Source organism: Geotrypetes seraphini, chromosome 4 (genome assembly GCF_902459505.1).
Source record: "Geotrypetes seraphini chromosome 4, aGeoSer1.1, whole genome shotgun sequence".
Lineage (NCBI taxonomy): Eukaryota > Metazoa > Chordata > Amphibia > Gymnophiona > Dermophiidae > Geotrypetes > Geotrypetes seraphini.
This window is the reverse complement of record NC_047087.1, coordinates 12,370,744-12,393,071: the sequence shown is the minus strand read 5'-3', so window position 1 is coordinate 12,393,071 and position 22,328 is coordinate 12,370,744. Positions and strand designations below refer to the sequence as shown.

General features: G+C 47.9%; 1 protein-coding gene across 3 annotated transcripts in view; it reads right to left on the bottom strand.

Annotated features, from left to right (window-relative positions):
- Nucleotides 1-22,328, bottom strand: part of CA5A (carbonic anhydrase 5A) — a 73,014-nt gene that overhangs the window by 25,304 nt on the left and 25,382 nt on the right. For 2 of the 3 annotated variants that reach the window (XM_033941788.1, XM_033941789.1), the window contains 2 exons: nt 19,043-19,161; nt 15,046-15,108 (listed from right to left, as the gene is read on the bottom strand). In XM_033941788.1, the coding sequence (XP_033797679.1) occupies nt 15,046-15,108; nt 19,043-19,161 (182 nt within the window). Of the gene's footprint in view, nt 1-15,045; nt 15,109-16,004; nt 16,101-19,042; nt 19,162-22,328 lie in introns of all 3 variants that reach the window. The other variant, XM_033941787.1, reaches the window with a different exon arrangement.

Here is a 22,328-nt window from a genome sequence, read left to right as displayed (position 1 = left end):
GCTCGCTGAGGTTCCGTGGCATATGGAAATACACCAGGAGGAGAATCTAGTCCATTTTTGGGAGTAGCATTGTCGAGTAGCAGGCTTCCTGGAAGCCTCCAAGACCTCCCTCACTGCTTGAGAAAACTGGTGAGGAGTTATGTTGAAAGGAACCAAGCTGTCAGGTGGAGGGACTGCAGATTGGGATGAAGTAGTGAACCTTGATGTTGAGTGAGTAGTGAAGGAAACACTGGAAGAAGTATGGGCTCCCTGCTGCTGAGTTGAAGTAGAAGGGAGAACCAAGGTTGCCTGGGCCACCGAGGAGCAATTAGAATCATGGTGGCATGGTCTGATCTCAACTTGACCAGAGTCTTCTTGAATGAGAGGAAAAGGAGGAAACGCAAATAGGAAGCGATTCCCCCAACCCAGCAGAAAAGCGGTCCGCCTCGAGGCGGAGAGGAGTGTAGAATCCTGGAGCAAAACTGAGGCAGCTTGAAGTTGTGGGGGCATGCAAAGAGGTCTATCTGAGGTGTCCCCCACTGTGCAAATATCCGATGAAGGGGTTTGGAATGGAGCGTCCAATTCGTGAGGCAGGAGAAGACGACTCAATTTGTCTGCCAAGACATTGTCCTTCCCCTGAATGTAGACAGCCCTGAGGAAGGTGTTGTGGCGGACCGCCCAATCCCAGACTCGAAGAGCTTCCTGGCAGAGGGAGGCCGAGCCCGTGCCCCCTTGCTTGTTTACATAATACATGGCGACCTGATTGTCGGTGCGAATTAGGACCACCATGTCGTGAAGCAGATGTTGAAAAGCCTGAAGAGCATTGAAGATGGCTCTGTGCTCCAGAAGATTGATTTGATGGAGTCGTTCCGCACTGGTCCAGAACCCCTGAGTGCGAAGACCATCCAGATGAGCTCCCCATGCATAGTTCGATGAATCGGTCGTGAGAACTTTCTGGTGGGGAGGAGAGTGAAACAGCAAACCTCTGGATAGATTCGAAGAGGTCATCCACCAGAGAAGAGACTGCCGTAGAGCAGGAGTGACTACAATGTGGCGGGACAATGGGTCCACTGAGATGCCAAGGTCCATTGAGGAATTCTGAGATGTAGTCTGGCAAAAGGTGTCATATGAACTGTGGATGCCATGTGACCCAAGAGGACCATCATGTGTCTCGCTGAGACGGACGGGCGAGAAGACACCGACTGGCAGAGTAGAAGAAGAGCATCCATGCGCTGAGGAGGAAGGAACGCTCGAAGTTGGATGGTATCCAGGACCGCCCCGATGAAGGGGAGAGTCTGGGTGGGCTGAAGATGTGACTTGGGAAAGTTGATCTCGAAGCCCAAGTTCTGCAGAAAACAAATCGTAGTCAAGGTCGCCGAAATGACCCCTGGAGCCGACGGTGCCTTGATGAGCCAGTCGTCGAGGTATGGAAACACCTGGAGACCCATGTTCCGGAGTGCAGCGGCCACCACCACCAGACACTTCGTGAAGACTCTGGGCGAAGAGGAAAGGCCAAATGGAAGCACTCGATACTGCAGATGTAGATGTCCCACCCGAAATCTGAGGAACTTGCGGGAGGCCGGATGAAATCGGGATGTGAGTGTAGGCCTCCTTGAGGTCCAGAGAGCATAACCAATCGTTCTCTGCTCGAGGAGGGGATAGAGAGAGGCAAGGGTCAGCATACGGAACCGCTCCTTGACCAAAAACTTGTTGAGGACTCGAAGGTCCAAAACTGGGCCGCAGATCGCCCGTCTTCTTCGGAACCAGGAAAATATCGGGAGTAAAACCCTTGGTTCTGCTGATCTAACGGGACTGGTTCGACGGCCCGAAGCCGAAGCAAGGCCTGAGCCTCCTGGAGAAGAAGGGCGGTCTGCGTTAAAGTTGGAAGGATACTCTCTTGGAGGGTGGTCCGGGGGGACCCGATGGAAATGAAGAGAGTATCCCATCTCTTACGATGGTAAGGACCCAAAGGTCTGTGGTGATTGACTCCCATCGATGACAAAAAATGATGGAGAACGACCCCCTATGGGAAAAAACAGGGGAAGACAGAACGTTGGTTATGCTCCCTGGAAGAGAGTCAAAAAGGCTGAGTAGCCTTGGGTGCAGCCGGCATCTGAGGCTCTGCTGAGTCTTTGCGGAGGCTGTCTCTTCGCAGGCTGTCTCGCAGGAGGAGTCTGTCTCGATTGATAACGCCGCTGGTAAATTTGAGGCGGTCTAGAGGGACGAGTACTGCTGAGGCTTCGTTATAGGACGCAGAATAGACTGAAAAGACTTTTCATGGTCCGACAGCTTTTTAGTAACAGTATTCTATAGACTCATCAAATAGATCAGCTCCTGCACAAGGTACAATTTGCAAGTCTGTCCTGGAGGTTCGGATCCATATCGATGGTTCGAAGCCACGCCAGGCGACGCAAGGCAACCGAACATGCCGCAGCTCGAGCCGAGAGCTCAAAGGCATCGTAGGAGGATTGCATCAGTTGAAGGCGTAATTGGGACAGGGTCGCGCCACCACCTCTTCAAACTGGAAACGAGCCTGAGCATCGATGAAAGGAATGAAACTTGCGGAGCACCGGCAAGAAAAAAATCCAAGTATGAAGAGAAGAAAAAGTTGTAGTTGAGCACTCGAGTCGCCATCATCGAGTTCTGATAGATACGTCTACCAAACTTATCCATCGTTCTCCCCTCTCTGCCCGGAGGCACGGAAGCATAGACTTGGGAGGGATGAGAACGTTTGAGAGAGGACTCGACTAGAAGGGACTGATGAGAAAGTTGAGCTCCCTCAAACCCCTTGTGGTGAACGATGCGGTATCGAGCATCCAGTTTACTGGGAACTGCAGGCAAGGAATACGGTTGTCTCAAAACAGCGCATGAAAGTCTGGTCCAGCAGCTTGTGTAGAGGAAGCCGAAGTGTCTCCGCCGGAGGGTGAGGTAAATGCATGGTGTCCAAATACTCTTTAGAATATTTGGACCCAGTGTCCAAAGTCACATCCAAGTCATTACCGCCATCTGTCGGAGAAAGGATGAGAAAGACAGTTGGTCTGCCAAGGCCGGCCGACGAGACGGACTAGAAGACGTGGAAGCCTCCGGGTCCAGGGAGAGCTGAGATCGGCATGGAGAATAGGAGGCAGATGGTTCCTCATACTCCGGCCCCTCCGGCTGGGACACATCCGACGAGGAGTATCCCAAACGCTGCATCTTCTTCTGCGGAGACACCTCCGAATGACGTGAGGAGTGCCGAGAAGAGTGCAGAGATCGATGCCCCTCCCGGTGACGGGACGGAGAAACGAGATCTTCTATGCATCGATTGATCCTTCGAAGCCTCAAAGGAATGGATAGGGCTCGATGCAGTGGATCGCAGAGGTGGCAGAGATGCGGATTCACGCAGCGCCACCCATGTCTGGTATGGAGTGCGGAAGAACTCCTCCTGCGATGCAGTATGCCCAGGACTACGATTATCAGGAGCCGCCCTAGCACCCTGTTGGCGTGGAGGTGTGATGGGCTCCAAAGGTGGCATCTCAGGAAGGGAAGCCCTCCTGGAGGATTCCGCCGCCCTCCGCCGATCCCCCTCGTCGAGCAGAGAGATCGAACGACGAGGAGGAGGGGGAGGGGGCGGACCGCCCTCTGAAACCGAGGGTCGGAATCTCACCTTGAATGTTGGCGATAAGCCGGGGTCCCATAGTGCGCATAAGCTCGACAAACTGAGCTTCTAGCAGGGATCGAAGCGAAGCCGATATGGAGGGATCCGCACCGAAAGGGGGGTCCTCCTGCACGGTCCTTCGCGTTCCTTCGTGGCCAAGTGCTTCTGCTTGCTAGCTTTAGGCACTTTGATGACCACGGGAGGGACAGTGGAAGGCGGTACCTGAACCGAGGAGACGGAGGCAGGTGCCGATGTTGAACTCGAAGCTGAAGCCGGGACAAACGATGCGGGCTTCACGATGCTCGATGCAGGAGTCGCAGACGCAGGTTTCGAATGGACCGGCGAAACCTCAACAGCCGCAGTAGCAGATATGTCCTTGGCAGTCTCCATCTTGAACATCGACTCCCAGAGCAAGCAGCGCCGCTTAAACGGAGGAGCGCAAGTGAGCGTGGAACAAGGCCGGCAACGATTTCGGAACGTGTTCCGGACCAAGACACTGAAGGCAGGCGTCGGTGTGGGTCCCGTCAGCGAAATCGAACGCTAGCACTTGCTGCACCTTTTTAAAGCCGGTGATTGGTCGGGACATAGGCCGGACAATCGACGCTGCAAGGTCGAAGCGCTAGGCCAGCAGCCACGAGGCTGGCCCGGCCGAACCGCCGGAAGAAATAATTTTAAGTTTTTTTTTTAGAAAAATAAAGTAAAATTGAAATAAAGTCAAAGAAATAAACAGTAAACTCGGGTGTAAAGAAGGCAAAAAACTGAAATTCAGTCAGCGCAGAATGAAGACAAACTTCTCAGCTCCGCGGAAAGAAAAGAACTGAGGAGACACGGCCGGTACATCGGGCGGGAAGGCACTGGCGCATGCGCGGTGCGGGCATCTCGAAACTTCTAAGTTTCTTCAAGCAAGACATGCTTTCAAGATGTCCGTGTCGGGGCTCTGTCGGATGACATCACCCACTAGTGAGAATACCTGCCTGCTTGTCCTGGGATAATGTAAATTACTTAGGCTAAAAATAAATAAAGATCTTGTGCTTTGGAATAGCCGATTATTCATTTCCCAAAGCTGACATATTACATTGACTCTTACAAAGGCATAGCACCACCTTATGTTTTTTCCCTTTTTTGTTCTCTTTCCTATATCGATTTTAGTTCTTCCCTGTACCTCCCCTCTCATTTGCAGTAAGTCAGTGTCGTCCCAAAATTGTCTATCTCCCCTTATTTTCTGGTTTTGTTTTTTTTAATTGTACAACACTTTGAATTTATGAAAAAGCGATTTCAAATTTGAAATAAACTTGGAAATTTCTACTTTTCTATAGATTTTCTCAACTCTCTTTTTCCAGAGTCTCTGCCCTTTTGACATTTCTTCTCTGCACATTATTCACCTTTCCTCTACATCCATCCTATCCAGCATCTTCCCTTTGTCCCTCTCCCTATTCTCTGCCTGTGTCCTGCATTGTTCCGTCCATATCAAGTATCCCTTCTCTGTCTCTCTGTTCCTCTGTCCCTCCCTATAGCTTCTTCCTTTCCGCCTGCATCTCCTACCTGACATTAGCATTTCTCTCTCTCTGACCTATTCCACCAATAGTCAGCATTTATCCCTCCCTCTCTCCTGTTACTCTTGCTCCCACTCATCCGCAACTCTCCCTTTTTCTCACACCCTGAATCCCACCTCGCTCCATGGTTTGGCATCTATCTTTCTCTCCACTGACCAAGCATTTCTTCCTCCTTTCCCACCCCCCTTTCTGGGCTGGGTCACTCTTTTCCTCTCTCCTCTCCACCCCCACATTTGCAGGTGCAGCATTTATGTCCCCTCTCCAACTCCCAGGTCTGGCCTCTGTCTCTCTCTCCTTCCCCCACCCCATGAGTCTGGCATTTCCTTTCCCCTGTGGCCCTCCCAAACAGCAGCGGTGGCTGGCTGGCAGGAGGAAGATCCTGAATCTGCACAGGGAAGGAAGGAGAGGAGAAACTGGTGTTGGATACCTGGGCAGGGGGAATGCAGGTCAGGGGCAGGAAGTCTGATCATAGGGAAGGAAATTAGAAGGCGGCCCCTGGCTCAGTAGGCATGTGGAAGATAACCTGTGAAAGTGGGATTCTCCCACTGAATGCAGGAGACTTGGCAGGTCTGCAACATTTTAATTTTTACCGATGACTGAACTGGGCCATTATGACCTTTGTCTGCTTAGTAAGGCGGATCCATAGAGTAAGGAGATTAATCTAGTCCATATACAATTGACAGGCGTATCCAATCCATTCATAAAACATATTTTAAAGAAGTTTGCACTTCCAGGAACAGCACACATCACATTAACAGCTTTGATTAATAGCATGCCTTCCCCCTCTAGTGGCAGTAATGGAAAACTGCACTTCATATGCTTTCTGTATCAGTCGGGTAACAGCTTGGTTTTATCAAAAGTAGGTCTTGTGAAACAAATCTAATACATTTCTTTAATGAGGTGATTGAGGTGTTAGACAAGAGAATTTTAGTAGTTTACTTGGATTTCAACAAGGTTTTCAACTGAGTTCAATAAAGGTAACTTTAGGGATGGGCCACTAGTGGCCAACTAGGTTAGAAATTGGCTGCATGGAAGAGAAAGAGCCGTGGTAAATGGTGTTCGCGCTGAGGAAAAGAGGATTACTAGTAGTTACCAGATTTTCTACCTATATATGATTGTGCAGGGGCAAACAGATGCATATGGAGGGATGGATAAAACAGACTAACGGACTCTCCCTAAACATGGCATGTGTCTAACAAACATTCAGATATTTAGCAGGTGTTATTAAAGAAAACAAATCAGGAACCAGGGCTATTAGGAAAAGTATACTCAAATAACACCAAAATCGGCAGCAATGTAGACTCACTGAAATGATGGAAAACACAAGGAGGGATCTAGTTATGTTTAGAAATGGTCTACAGCAGGGTTGCTCAACGTTGGACCTCAAGGGTCGCAATCCAGTCAGGATTTCCCCAATGAATCTGCATGAGATCTATTTGCATGCACTGCTTCCACTGTATGCAAATAGATCTCATGCATATTCATTTGGGAAGTCCTGAAAACCTGACCTGGCGAGGGCAAAAGTTGGATACCCCTTGGCTAGAGTTTGGAAGCTAAGATGAAGTGCTAAGAAATGTAGGCCATGCATTTGGACTACAAATTAAATTAAACCAAACCCAAAAAAAGGAAGGTTGATGATAAAATTAAATTGTAGGGGATGAAATTTTCTGGGGATGAACAAGAGTGGGATTTGGGAGTACAGAGTCAAAAGACAGAAGGATGCTTGGATGCATAGGAAGAGGAATGGCTAGCATAATAGCAATACTAGGTCAAATCGATGGTCCATCTAGCCCAGTATCCTGCTTCCAACAGTTGACAATCCAGGTCACAAGTACCTAGCAGAATTCCACATCACAAGATAACAGTGGCTATATGTAACTCTCTAACACGGTGTATGCAAACTGTGTGCCATGGCGAGATGCCGGTGAGGTGCCGGTGAGTCCCGCAAGAACTGATGGCAGCCATTCAGGACGCGGCTCGGGCCCAGGCAGGAGTGCGGAAAGCTCGGTTCTGCTGATACACATTGCGACCTTTGCAATGCCACCAGGCTATAAGGTGGATTTAAAAAGGTACGACGGGGCGGGTGTGTGTGTGTGTTTTAAAAAGGTACTGGGGGGTGTTAAAAAAAATTTGTATCTTCGCTACATAAGACGCACCAACATTTCCACCCACTTTTGGGTGGGAGAAAAGTGAGTTTTATGGAGCGAAAAAAAACAGTAGACAAATTCGGCGGGCTGGATTAAAAAACTAAACGGGCCATATTTTGCCCATGTCTGCTCTAGACACAGCCACAGCTGTTTCACTGTCGGAATATGTAGCTCATTGTGAGTCACTGAGTGTAACATGCGCTGTGGTTCGTATGGCATAATGCTATCCATCAAATGTTTCGGTGCCTTATTGTGTATATAAAGATGCACCATGACCAGTAATTTATAACATTGTGAATGGAGAAGGGTGGATAATAGGGTTCCTCAGGGGTCTGTGCTGGGTCCACTGCTCTAACATATTTATCAATGATTTGGAAATGGGAATAACAAGTGAGGTGATTACATTTGCTGTTGACACAAAAGTTATTCAAAGTTCTTAAATGACAAAAGAATTGTGAAAAACTGCATGAGAATCTTACGAGACTGGGCATCAGAAGGGCAGATGACATTTAATGTAAATGCAAAATGATGAACGTGAGAAAAAAGAACCCAAATTATAGGTACTTGATACAAGGTTCCCCATAGGAGTCACTGCCCAAGTAAAGCACTTAGGAGTCATCGTCAATGATGCATTCAAACCCTCTGTTCAGTTTGAGGCGATCAAGAAAGCAAATAGAACGTTAGGAACTCATATTAGGAAAAGAATGGAAAACAAGAACGAGAATGCTATGGTAAAATTATGTTCTTACCTGTTAATTTTCTTTCCTTTAGAAGCAGCAGATGAATCCAGAGACAAGTGGGATAGCTCACATCGACCAGCAGGTGGAGATAGAAAAACTGATTAACAGTTGGTCTTATAGACTGGTGTTCCTCCTGTCCATTCAGTTATGCTCCTTGCCCAAGCATCCAAAGATAGGAGAATGAGTATCCAAAAAACTTCTTTCCAGTAGCGAATGTTTAAATTAGAAATGTAAGAATACAATTACCAACAATACCCCAACTGAAAAAATTCCACCTAACACACAGACAGATAGTCCACAGGGGTGGGGCTCTGGATTCATCTGCTGCTTCTAAAGGAAAGAAAATTAACAGGAAAGAACATAATTTTACCTTCCTTAGCATAGCAGCAGATGAATCCAGAGACAAGTGGGATGTAGCAAAGCAAAACTCAAACCGGTTGGGAAGCCAATGCCGCCTCCGCAATCACCGAAGCGTCAAAACTAGCTTCCGCACGGGCAGCCACATCTAAACGGTAATGCTTCGAAAAGGTATTTCCAGACGACAAAGTAGCCGCCCGGCAAATCTCCACAAAGAAAGACCACCGGACTCCGCCCAAGACGTAGCCAATGCTCGAGTCGAATGAGCACGAAGCTGCTCCGGAACTTGCTTCCCCGTCAACAAATAAGCCGAAGCAATCGTCTCTTTGACCCAACGAGCAATGGAAGCTTTAGACGCAGCCATACCCTTGTTTTTGCCCGCGAACAACACGAACAGGTGATCCGACCGACGAAAGTCGTTAGTCACCCCCAAATAATGTAGAACCATCCGGCGCACATCCAGGAGACGCAATGACGAGTATCTCTCTCCCCAATCCTCCGTCCGAAAGGCCGGGAGGAATAAATACTGGTTCACATGAAAGGAAGAAACTACCTTAGGCAGGAAGGACGGCACCGTCCACAAAGACACTCCAGCATCCGAAATACGCAAAAAGGGGTCCCTGCAAGATAGCGCCTGCAGTTCCGACACTCGTCTTGCAGAAGCCATAGCAACCAAAAATACCGTTTTCAACGTAACATCTTTCAGCGTAGCCGTAGACAAAGGCTCAAAAGGCGCCGCCCGCAACCTCCCAAGGACAAGTTTAAGATTCCATGCGGGACAGGTTCGCTTTATAGGAGGCCGGATATGGTGAACCCCCTTGAGGAACTGGACCACACCGGGCTGCGATGCGAGTGCCGAGTGAGAAACCCGGCCCCTGTAACAAGCAATGGCCGCCACCTGAACCTTCAGAGAATTATAGGCCAACCCTTTAGCTACGCCCTCCTGCAGAAAAGAAAGAATAGCCGACAGAGACGCCCTGAAGGGCGAAATACCCTACCTCCTACACCATGACTCAAAAATTCTCCAGACTCTAGCATAGGAGGTAGATGTAGAAATCTTCTTAGCTTGAAGAAGAGTGGCAATAACCTGCTCTGAATAGCCCCTATTTCTTAGCTGCGACCGTTCAATAGCCAGGCTGTAAGACCAAAGTGGGACGGATTTTCCATGGAGATTGGACCCTGAGTCAGTAAGTCCGGAGTCACCTGAAACCTTAGCCGATCGCCTGCTGATAATTGAATTAGATCCGCGTACCACGGCCGACGCGGCCAATCCGGAGCCACCAGGATCACCCTGCCCTGAAAGAGAGAGATGCGTTGTAACACTCGACCTATCATTGGCCAAGGAGGAAATACATACAGAAGGGAATTCGGAGGCCACGGGAGAGCTAACGCGTCTACCCCCTCCGAGTCCTTCTCCTTGCGTCTGCTGAAGAACCGAGGCAGCTTTGCATTGCGGGACGAGGCCATGAGATCTATGTCTGGAAGCCCCCACCGTAGGACCAGCAGATCGAACGCCCGAGCTGACAGCTCCCATTCGCCTGGATCGAGAAGATTTCTGCTGAGGAAGTCCGCCTGAACGTTTTCGTGACCTGCAATGTGTGCCGCCGAGAGAAGAGGAACATGCTCCTCCGCCCATCGAAACAGCCCCATTGCCTTTTCAGCCAACTGAGGACTCCGGGTACCCCCCTGACGATTGATATACGCCACCGCCGTGACGCTGTCCGAAAAGACCCTGGTCGGGCGATCCTGAATCATGGACTGGAACGCCCGAAGTGCAAGCCTGATAGCTCTCAACTCCAGCATATTGATTGACCACTGAGTCTCCTCCCATGACCATACCCCCTGCACCGATGCTTGCAGGCACTGAGCTCCCCAGCCCAGAAGACTGGCATCCGTCGTAATCACGACCCATTCCGACGTTGCTAGTGGCATGCCCCGGAACAGATTGGACTCGTTGAGCCACCACTGCATGCTGAGAGCCGCTCGAGGACTCCACTGGAGACGCCGATCGCAGTCCTGAGATGCCGGGGACCACTGGGAGAGTAGAGACTTCTGTAATGGCCTCATGTGGAACCGAGCCCAGGGAACCACCTCCAGAGTCGCCACCATCGAGCCCAGAACCTGTACATAATCCCAAACCCGAGGTCTGGGCGACCCGAGAAGTAGACGAACCTGAGTATGCAACTTCTTCCCCCCGGTCTCGGGGCAGAAACACCTTCCCCCGACACGTGTCGAACCTCACTCCCAGATGCACCAAAGACTGGGACGGGGACAGAGAGCTCTTGGGAAAGTTGATGATCCATCCCAAAGACTGAAGGAGAGAAATCACTCTCTGAGTCACCGACAAACTCTCCTGCCTGGAAGAGGCGCGGATCAACCAGTCGTCTAAATAAGGGTGTACCCGAATTCCCTCTTTGCGCAGAAATGCTGCCACTACCACCATCACTTTTGAAAATGTGCGGGGAGCCGTTGCAAGACCAAAGGGCATCGTCCGAAATTGATAATGCTGGCCTAGGATCGCAAACCGCAGAAACCGCTGATGCGGAGGCCATATCGGAATATGGAGGTACGCCTCTTTGAGATCGAGGGACGTGAGGAACTCCCCCGGTCGTACTGCCACAATAACTGAGTGAACCGTCTCCATACGGAAATGGCGAACACTGAGAAATTTGTTGACTCTTGAGATCCAGCACCGGTCTGAACGATCCCCCTTTTTTGGGTACAATGAAGTATATGGAATACCTGCCGAGGCCCACCTCTTCCGGTGGCACCGGCATTACCGCCCCAAGATCCAGAAGCACCTGAAGAGTCTGTCGGACCGAGTCTCCCTTGGCCGCCCCATTGCACGGGGACACCAAGAAAGAATCGACGACGGGAGAGGCGAACTCTAACTTGTAACCTTCTTGAATAATTTCCAACACCCACTGATCCGACGTGATTTTGGCCCACTCCGCCAAAAAAGCCAATAGCCGCCCCCCTAAGGGAATGGCGGAGGGAGCCAAGACCCCGTCATTGTGGCGTGCGACTTGCTGGGGCACGGGCAGGCTGAGCTGAAGGAAGTTTCGCTGTACGAAAGGAACTTTTCTGCGAAAACCTAGGTCTCGAAGAAGTGGCGGAACCATACGTAGACCGGAATAATGGTTTACCTGTCCTATATCTCTTAACATCCCTGAAACGCGGTCTGGAGGCTGATGACTTCAAAGGGGGCCTAGGCCTATCTTCCGGTAATCGTTGGGTTTTGGTATCACCAAAATCTTTCACCAATCTATCTAAATCTTCCCCAAACAACAAACGCCCTTTAAAAGGGAGTTTTACGAGCCGAAGCTTGGACGCTGCATCCACCGCCCAATTGTGGAGCCATAAAGATCTGCGAGAAACCACCGAAAGAGACATCTGCTTTGCAGAAGCGCGAATAATATCATATAAGGCATCTGCCAAATACGCCAGTCCCGACTCCAAATCAGCCAGTTCCGATGGGACAGAACCCCCGGACTCCATCAAATTATCAGCCATCAACTGAGACCATTGCAGACATGCCCGCGCCACATACGAACTACAAATCACGGCCTGTAAAGTGACCGCAGCCACTTCAAATGACATTTTCAGTGAAGATTCAATCTTTCTATCCTGGCATCCTTCAGCGCAACTCCCCCTTCAATCGGCAAGGTAGTCTTCTTGGTAACTGCGGCCACCAGCGCGTCAACCCTGGGTAGCTTAAACTTCTCGAGTTTGTTCGGGGCAACGGGATATAAGAGCCGCATGGCTTTTGTCACCCTAAGACTGGCCTCCGGCGTGTCCCATTGCGCCGCGATAAGCTCCTGCATGGCTTCATGCACCGGAAAGGATCTAGGCGGTTTCCGCGTCCCTGCCATAAGGGGGTTTGTGGACTCAGAAACTTTAGTGTCCTCCTGTGAGATGTTCAATCCCTGCAACGCCTTTGAAATTAAAGAAGAAAGTTCTTCCCTATGAAAAAGACGGAGAGCGGAAGGATCATCCACTTCCCTACCCGGGGGATCCTCTGCTTCTAAGTCCAATACTTCACCTTCCTCCAGTGACTCAGGAAGAGATAAAGGGGAGACTGGAATAGGATCCCCTTCCTCCGCGGCCGCGAGTCTGCGTTTCTTCGCTACCTGTGACCTCACTGGAGGAGCAACAGTAGTAACAGCAGCCGCACCAGCATTATTACTAGAAGAAGTGGTAGAGGAAGTAAAGGGAACAGGCAGCCACGGAACATTCAACGGCACCGGCTGAGCAGGCTGAGAGCTCTGCAGCATAAAGACCCAGTGCATCAGCATGATAAATTCTGGTGAAAACGAGCCCAGCCCGAATGCTGCCGACCCTGCCTGTTATGTGCCGTAGGGCGGAAGCGCGGCTCCTCCCAGCGCTCCCGACGCCACTACAACTGCCGAATTTCCCTCAGCCACCGAAGTGCCCTGCAGCACGGCCGCGTCGGCCGCGAGGGAAGGGGAAGTCGATCGCGTCTCCCCCACGCGGGAAATGGCCAGGTCACACGCCTGTAAGAAAGAATCCTCTGCCGGTGCATCTGTACACCCGGCAGAGCACAAACCCGACAGTGTTCTGCGCTTCCCACAGCGCGAACACCGCCTAACAGTCTCTGCCGCCATTTAACACTTTTTTTTTTTTGAAACGGAGAAAACCCGCCAAAACCGCCGACGCAGCCCTCAAAAAAAAAACCGGCACTCGGGACCAAACCCAATGCAACAAAGTACAAAAACCAGAAATCTTACTTACCCCAAACTTTCACACTAATTCAGGAAGCAAGGATATGGCTGGCAATTGTCACTGAAAGCTGACCAACAAGGCCCAGCACAGCCTAGGCAGGCTCTGTTTTCTTTTTTTTTATACTGGAAAGAAGAAAAACCGTAGAGCCCAAGTAAACCCCTCAATCTGCTGGAGGGGAGGGTGGAGAAGGGACCTGGGAGGGCCCAGGTGTAGCTCCCAAAGCCAGCACCGATCAGCCAGGCACCCCAGTCTTTCTGAAGTGAACTAGTCTCAACAGAAGAATCCAACTGAACACAAATTCACTCGGCACAGCCAGAATCCAGGAGCTAGAGTGATAGCTCCAACCCCTGCTGGGAGATAGAGCAAACTGAATGGACAGGAGGAACACCAGTCTATAAGACCAACTGTTAATCAGTTTCTCTATCTCCACCTGCTGGTCGATGTGAGCTATCCCACTTGTCTCTGGATTCATCTGCTGCTATGCTAAGGAAAATGCTTTTGTATCACTCCACGGTGTGACCACACCTTGTATACTGTTTGCAAGACTGGCTACTGCATCTCAAAAAAGGATACAACAAAATTAGAAAAGGTACATAGGATGATGAAAATAACAAATAGGATGGGATGACTTCCCTAAGAGCAGTGGCATAGTAGGGGAGGGTGTGGTGCGTCCCGGGTGCGGTCTTCCTAAGGGTGCGGTGGCTCCCCTCCTCCTCTCCGCTCACCTGCCCACCCGCGCGCGCCCCTTGCCTTTCCCTGTACCTTTTTGGTGCTCTCTCTGATGTCAAAAGGGAGCGGACACCGACTTGGGCAGCATGCTGCTCGTGCTGGAGAAGTTAAAAAGGGAAAGGAGCGTGGGGAGGGGTGCCACTGCCCCTGGAGCGACTCACCCTTACTAAGCCACCTGCCCAAGAGGAAAGGCTAAAGAGACCAGGACTCTTCATCTTGCAGAAGAGACAACTGAGGGGAAATATGATATCATGTGTAGATGTACAATTAGAAGCGGAGCAAGTGACTAATTATTATAACCTTTCTAAAGCACACTTATGGGCATTGCAAAGGATGCAGGACCTACAAGAATCGACCCCAACTGTTTTTAATTTGCCACATAGACGTCTGTCTTCTCAAGAGGAAATAGTATTGCAGTTGGGTTCATCTTTTATTCCTGCTTCTCCTTATGATTATGATTATCCAATTTTTTTATTTAGATTTTTTTCAACTTGATCAAAATGATGACAATAGATCTTTTTTTACAAACTCATCGTTTACAGTCATCATGGATATCCCTTGGCCCAAAAGAAGTTAGTCCACAGCAAAAAGAAACAAGCCCCACGAGGAATAATCAAATAATGAAGGCACGGGGATGGAGCTGTACACATCAACCAGAGAAAACATGAATATTTATTAAAATGTCAGTAAAAATGTCAAGTTCAATTTGTGTTGCAGACCCAACATGGTCTGTGTTTCGGCATTGGAGCCTGCCTCAAGGATATAAGAAATATCCAGTAGATGGCAGTCTTGTATTATGGATGATTGCTAAACTGCAAAATAACACTTTCCCCCTGTTTTACTAAGGTGTCCTATGCGTTTTAGTCAAAATACTAGAACAATAAAAACCCTCCAGGGAAAAACATTGCATAATAGAGCTCTAATAGAGGCAGGCTCCAATGCTGTAACAGGTCTGCAACACAGATTGAACTTGACATTTGATAAAGACTTTTAATTGACTTTTTAATAAATATTCATTTTATCTCTGGTTGATGTGCACAGCTCCATTGTTTACCCAAAGTAGTCAGAATATACAAATGAAGCCACATGAAGAATGGCGTCACATCACCACATCCACTAAGTTTGGCCATATTACCTAAAGGTATAATGACATTAATTACCTTATACTTAATTGATGGGAACATATCAATCATGCTCTGAAGCTCTGTGTGATGGGTCCCCAGCTGCAGAAGAAAAAGTAGGAAGAAATGATCAGAATGCAAACTCCACTCACAACTGGAATCTAATTTGACCCTCATTGCATAAATCACTAAGAAGGCCGACTTTTACCAACTCAGTCAGTATGCAAGGCTATTAAAGTGCTTCAGCCTCTACAACCCCTCTTCTCCAGACCAACTTTGGCAGTGAAACTATTCATAGCCCTTCTCAGTGATATTCATGCTGTTACTATTGGGGGTAGGATCATTCTCCTCATATCCCACAACCTCACCAATAGTGTCGCACTGTTCAGGATATGGGACTCCACAGGTTAGTAAACCCCACAAGAGACAGGAAAGCTACATGCATACAATTTATGTAAACCACTTTGGTTATATCACAGAAAGGAGAAAATAAGATTTGCACTATGTGTCTTGTATTGTTTCTGTATCTGGTTTTCCTTCTTACAATGTTCATTATCTCCTCAAATTCCTCCAGTTTACAAAAACTGATTTAAGGTTTTCCTGGCAATTTAGAACAAAATACATTAAAAATAAGCATAACATATAATTACCAGAAATATTTCACTAACTTCTTTTGGAGGGGGGGTAAGTGGCGGGAGGACGACAGTTTTTTCCTGCTCATAGCTCAAATTGAAATGGAGACTGAAGTCCAGCACTAAGTCTCTGTTTCCATCTAACTGGAGATTCCCCCCATTTGACATCACCTTCTAACTAAGCCTAGTCATAGCAGTAAATCGACCTTCCAGAACCCTGAAGTTCCAATGCCTAAATCTGTCCACCAGCGGCTGCTGTGGCACAAGAGCTAGGGATCCCCATCCCCCACCCTAAGCTTCATGAATGCTGCCTTTAACATCTCTATCCTATGACCTTTAAAGGATTTAATCCTAAAGAAATATTACCTTCAGAAATACTCCAATGACTGCTAAACCATTCGCCTCCATAATGGCTTCTTCAAAGGATTTGTACAGGTCAGAATTCCAGTGCACCAAATGAAGCTGGGGAAAAAAACCCAAAGCAAACAGGGGCAACATATAGAGATTAAAGAAGAAAATCTGCTCATCTTGGCTTTAGAATGGAACCAGATGTAAATGTGAGTGAGGTGTAAAGGGTGTTTCTTGGAGGTTTAGACTGAACAACTAAAGACGGCCTAGAGCTCATCTCCTTCTTTCCCTTTTTATTGTGGAACAAAGACAAAATAGAAACAGAACAAAATCTCCAACAATAAACAATTTTTGCTATTGATACATGCCTCCCAGTCCCATCCGAACTCATCCCTAATTAAACAATGCCTCTACAAAAGCCCCCTGAAGAAAGAGAAGAGAAAAAAAGATATATTTATAGATAAGGTATGAGATGAGCAAGAAAAGCAGTACAGAAAATGACTGAAAAGTCATGACCTTTCCAGGGGCCCATACTCTTCTGACCCCTGGGCAGCAGCAGAAAGTTCTCCCCTAAAAAAAAACCCCCACAGTGTCTGATCCTAAGAAGCAGTCCAGGGCCCGCAAAACTCCTCAAGATACATTATTTAAAATTAAGCTACAACCTCGAGGTCACAAGGAAGCCAGCTAAGCCCCAAAACAAGCAGAGAGCATCTGCGAGCACGGCCAATTGCTTCTCGGGTCTCCCGAGAGGTCAAAGTATGCACTAATGATATCCAGTTCCAAAAAGATGGGGGTTCTGGGGCAGTCCAGGATTGCAGTATACATTTGCAAACAAGGAAACACACATTATGACACCACTGGGGGGACCTCCATTAGGATGGCCTTTAAAAGCTCCTGGCATATCAAGGGCCGATTGCTCTACGGTGCCCGAAAGAGTACACCAAAGTATGCGTTGTATATAATGCACCACAGCTGCCCAAAAAGAACAAATAGTCCAACAGTCCCAAAAAGAGTAGGTGAAAGTATTTGGTTCTCTACCACATTAAAGACAGAGAGGAGAATCAATGCCCCCAATTTTGTACAACTGCACTTGCATATAAAAAGGCCTTATAAATCACTCTAGCATAACACTCCTGTAGCATCGCTCCCTGTATCAACCTAGGGATCCCTCTTACGGCGCCCAGAATATTCCAATGACCCTGTCCCTACTGAGCTCTTGTCCCTATTTCCCTCATATCCGTTGGGCTCTCCCTCTAAGGTGGCTACCTAGCTGCGATGTCTTTTATTTAGGCGTCAGTAGGTGCTTCAACACTGCCAGTTTTTGCCGTTTCTGATGGTGGTTTTCAATTAACTTAGGCATCGGCAGGGTGTTTACTGATGCCTAAGCTTAGGCACTAGGTTCTAGAATTTTCCTGTTAAGGCTAGATGCACAAAACACAGTTACTAAGACCATGCGGGTTGCTGTAGGCCGATTTCTAAACAGTGATCGATGTTCAAACAGCTGCCCATGCAAATGAGTTTTGCGGGGGGCAGTCGTAATCCCATCCCATCACTCGCGTAGAAACTGGCTCTCACATAAGCGCAGAGCTGGTTTGGGGAAGCCTGAACAGCTGAGCGGTAGGGGAAGCCCCAAAGCAGCCTCCTGCCACTCAGCTGTTGGGGCTTTTTTTTTAATGGCACAAATGTGTGTGTGTTACACAAGCACAATATCTGTCCCCATATTAAAAAAAAAAGTTAGACCCCCCCCCCCGCCGATGAATCCCAGAACTAAAGTACAGGCAGTAGGGATGTCCACTCCCTTCTGCTGCCGTGACCCTCGCACCGAGCTAAGCTGAACTGACCTCCCTGCAGGACCCTCCTCTATGCTTCAATAAAAATTGGCAGGAGGGATTGCCTACTTCCTCCTTCCATTGGATGCTCCCCAACCACTCCCATACCTGTACATTAAAATGAGAGCAGGAGGGATGTCCAGTCCCCCCTGCTCGCAGGCCTTCCCCTTCCAAGTGCATCCAGGGATGCACGGGGAGGGGCCTTAGGCCCTGATTGGCTCAGACACTTAAGGCCTCTCCCTGGCCAATCAGGGCCTTAGTTCCCTTCCCGTGCATACCAGGATGCACCAGGAAAGGGAAGGCCCGCCACTTTGGAGTGGCGGGCCTGTGAGCAGGAGGGACTGGGCTTCTCTCCTGCTGTCATCTTAATGTACAGGTATGAGGATGGTTAAGGGGGGGTCATCCATTAGCAAGAGTGAGTGGGCATCCCTCCTGCAGATTTTTTGTAAAGTGGGGAAGGTGAGGTGAGGAGTCAGTTTGTGGGGTCCTGGCAAAGAGGAGTGGGCATCCCTCCTGCCTCTATTTTTGTTCCAGGGATTTTTTAAGTGGGGGAGGGTCATCATCCTGGAGGGGCTTGACTTTTTTTTTATTTTTTAAATGGGCTAGATGGAAAGAATAAGCAGGCATACCTATCGGGCTTTTTGGTCAATATTTGCGGTCCGCTTAAGGCACTGCAAATGTTAGCATTGATTTGATTGCTCATTTTAATATTAATGACTTAATTTTGTATAACCACACTGAAAACCACGCGGTGAGCCATTTTCAACGTCGGGTCACCAAATTCTGACAGTCGCTAAGCCAGTCAAACTAGTTTAGCGACCACTGGTACCAATCAAAGAGTTTAGTGCATCTAGCTCTTACTCTTTTGGGATCTTGCCAGTTACTTGTGACTTGGGTTGGATCTTCAGTTTATGTTCTTAATCCCTATTCTAGTGCTTTTCGGTAAGAATCCTGTTCGCCCTCACTCTAAATCACTGCGCTTAAGGTCTGTGACAAAAACTGTAGAAGTCACCCTAAAGTTCATTAATGCCATGTAACTGTTTAAAAATTTCTCCATAAGCTTTATGACACGTAAGTTTTAAAAATCCCCAGCCTTTCTACACCACAACCAGAGCAGGCAATGCACTTTACGTTTGAAAAAAATATGAAACGCAGCTGTCCTGGGTTTGACGGCGTCATCCAGTTTTGGGGCTCTTTCTTGCGATCCATTTGCTTCTCTCTACATACCTCTGCTGGAAACACTTTGCTGTCCACAGTATGTTCTGAACCCCAGTCGTTTATAGCTCCCCAGTGGAAATGGAACTGCTTTAATCGGAAACTGTTATTCAAGGGTCCCCCAGTGATAACTATAAGTTTAAAGGAAAAGTTAAAATGACTCAAAACTGATTTTTGACTTAAGAGTTCAACCTAGTCAAGCATCTCTTGCTGGTAAGAATGTAATGCCACAGGATAACCCTGGTTTATTTAGTTATATCCCCACCTTTAACAAGGTGTGTTACAATACCACATTCACAATAAGCATTACAAACAGCCATAAGACACACATGTATAAATTTCATCAACATATCATCCAAATTACCCAGTTAAAATGCTCAGCACCCATGCTTCATTTACAAAAAAAGAAGATGTCTCTTCAAAAGCCTCTTAAAAATAGTCACATCTTTTTGCTTTCTAATATACAATGGAATGGCATTCCACACTTCTGGACCAGCACAAGAAAAAGCTCCCATTCTTGTGACTTTCAACCTTGCCTGCTGGCCTCCCTTCGACTCGAGTTTCGCAATAGCGTAGTCGGGAACGGGGCATCATACGGCCAAAAGAACCCAGGAAGCCTCAATAGGGAAAATAAATGTTCTGCATTTATTTTCCCTACTGAGGCTTCCTGGGTTCTTCCTGACGACGCTGTTGCGAAACTCAAGTTGAAGGGAGGCCATTTTTATAAGAACACGGGGTCTAAAAAGAGCGTAGAACCAGAAGTAGAGGGGAGCAGTTACCGGACTAAAAAGGGGAGCAGTTACCGGACTTGGAGGGGAGCAGTTACCGGACTTGGAGGATAGCAGTGTGGAGACTCATTGGTGGTCTCAGTTTCCAGCAACAGCGGCTTCTTTCCCTGTCAGCTAACGCCGACAGGCATCCATAGAGACGGACCCCTGACGTCACTGGGTCCGTCTCCAACATCGTAAAAGCAGCCGCTGCCGCGCGGCCGCGGGGCGGGCACGCCCCTTTGGAGCCACAAGGAGCCGGGAGTCAACTTGCTGGTAAACTTAAAATTTGTTGAACATAGACCCTGGTCGGATTCTGCTCCCTGTAGTTGGATCCAAGATGGTCGCTGCATGTCTGCTGCAGTGAGGACGCCGTCTAAAGTTTCCTTTAACTATGCCGAAAAGACGGGGAAGGAACGTCGGAGGAGCCTCCCGGCGACCCTTAACTCCAGCGGTTACCATTGATGATTTTCTCCGACGCCTACAACGGGAGCAAGTAGAGTCGGGTGCTAGCTCGCTGGGGACGCCGCCGGAGAGTAGTGCGGTGGTGAGATCCCCTGGGCTCGATGTCACTTTTAGCCCCGACGTCAGGACGCCACCCCTTCAACCGACGCCGCAAGCAGCTAGCTCTCCACGGGACCAGAATGCACCCGAGGAGGTAGCTTCTTCTTTGTTCCCAGAGGCTAGCATGGAGGGCTTGCTGAATACAACAACGCAGAGTGACATGCTCTCTCTGCAAGGAATTGCGACCGGGACAACAGAGGCTGGGGGAATACAAGACGCCACTGAGGTAAAGCTAATTTCAGAACATTTAGATACTACACCATTACAACTTTTTTCACCCACAAAACCCCCTAAAGTCACACTTGATGCATTTTGGGACTTGGTAGTGAATTTGGGGAATTCTTTAAATCCTCAAATAAAAAGTTTGGACAAAGAATTAAAAGAACAAAAAGAAGAAATAAATGTTTTAAAGCAGGATATTTCTCAACTAAAAACAGAGTCACAAAATACAAGTAAGGAGCTAATGTTTTTGAAACAAAATCAAGATTTGTTGGTTAAAGATAATATAATACTCAGGAGGAAGTTGGAAGCTCAGGAGAACAATGGTCGAATTAATAATTTGAGATTTATAAATTTTCCAAAGATCTTGTCAACTTCTCCTAGAGAAATGGTGAAAAGGTATTTTATGGAAATATTGGAAATTCCTGAAAGCTCCTTACCTCCTCTTACAAGAGTGTATTACCTTCCTGCCAAGCCCCAATCCAAAGAAGAAGGAAAAATTGAGGAACCCCGGGAGAGATCATTGGACATTTCCGCAATACTGGAACAATCGGATAGAGAATTGGCTGTTCCAGCCACTCTCTTGTTGTCTGTTGCTTTGGCTCCAGACAAGGATTGGATATTAAAACTTTTCTTTAAAAATAGGTCCAAAGACTTCCTGGGACACCATATTCAGATTTTCCCCGATGTCTCCAGAGAGACTCAAAAAAGAAGGAAAGAATTTCTACTTTTAAAACCTGGAGTGACTCAAATAGGGGGTATTTTCTTTCTGAGATATCCATGTAAATGTGTGGTTAGATATTTATCATTGAAGTATATTTTTACAGAACCGTCTCAACTGATTAGTTTTCTCTCAGCGAAACGTCTTGAAAAAGGAATAACAGCGCCCATGGAAGGTTAGCTCCCCGCACTGTAGTAAGACATGGATTTTCTTTTAATTAATTTGATTTATATTTGTCCTACTCTTTAAATCTTGGATCCAATATATGGAGGACTAGTGTGTGATCAGCTAGATCATTATTACCTTATTTATCTATTTTTATTTTCAACTGAATTATGATTGTGGTATATTTTAATTTTGGAAATTTAGTTCAGTATGTTGTTTGATATCACTTTACTGTACAAGATGTATATGCTTGGTAATATTGTAAAATTCTATAATTAAAAAAAAAAAAAAAAAAAGAACCAGAAGTAGCAAGACTTCAATCAAGACAGGCAGTACAGTCACCGAGGGTATCCAGGGGGTGGCTATGGCACATGTGCAGATGGAGGGGAACCAGGACAGAGTACAGAGGTCTCTGTACAGACCGAGGCCATCCCCTCGAAAATGTCTACAGTCGCTACACAGACGGATGTAACGAATCAGCTAGATGAAAACCTTCTACTGGAGCTGAGGAACCTGAGGGAGGAGGTCCAGCGCCTAAGAAGCATTTGAGACGATGAGACCTTCATCGACGGCATCATCCAGGAACTGTCCCAGATCACCAAACAGGAACCTAACGGGACCATACCCACGACACCCAAGCAAACTACCAATCCCTCCAGACCAACCATCGGAATACAGGAGGAGGCTGGAGACGCTGACTCCTGGCAACTGGTAACTTCCTCCACAGGAAAACGCAGAAGACCTTCCTCATCTTCTATCTCTTTCTCTCACACACAGGGCTGTTCTACATCGACCCCGCAGATCACCTTGAAGAACAGATTCCAACTGTTACAGGACGAACCTGACAACGAGGTACAGAGAG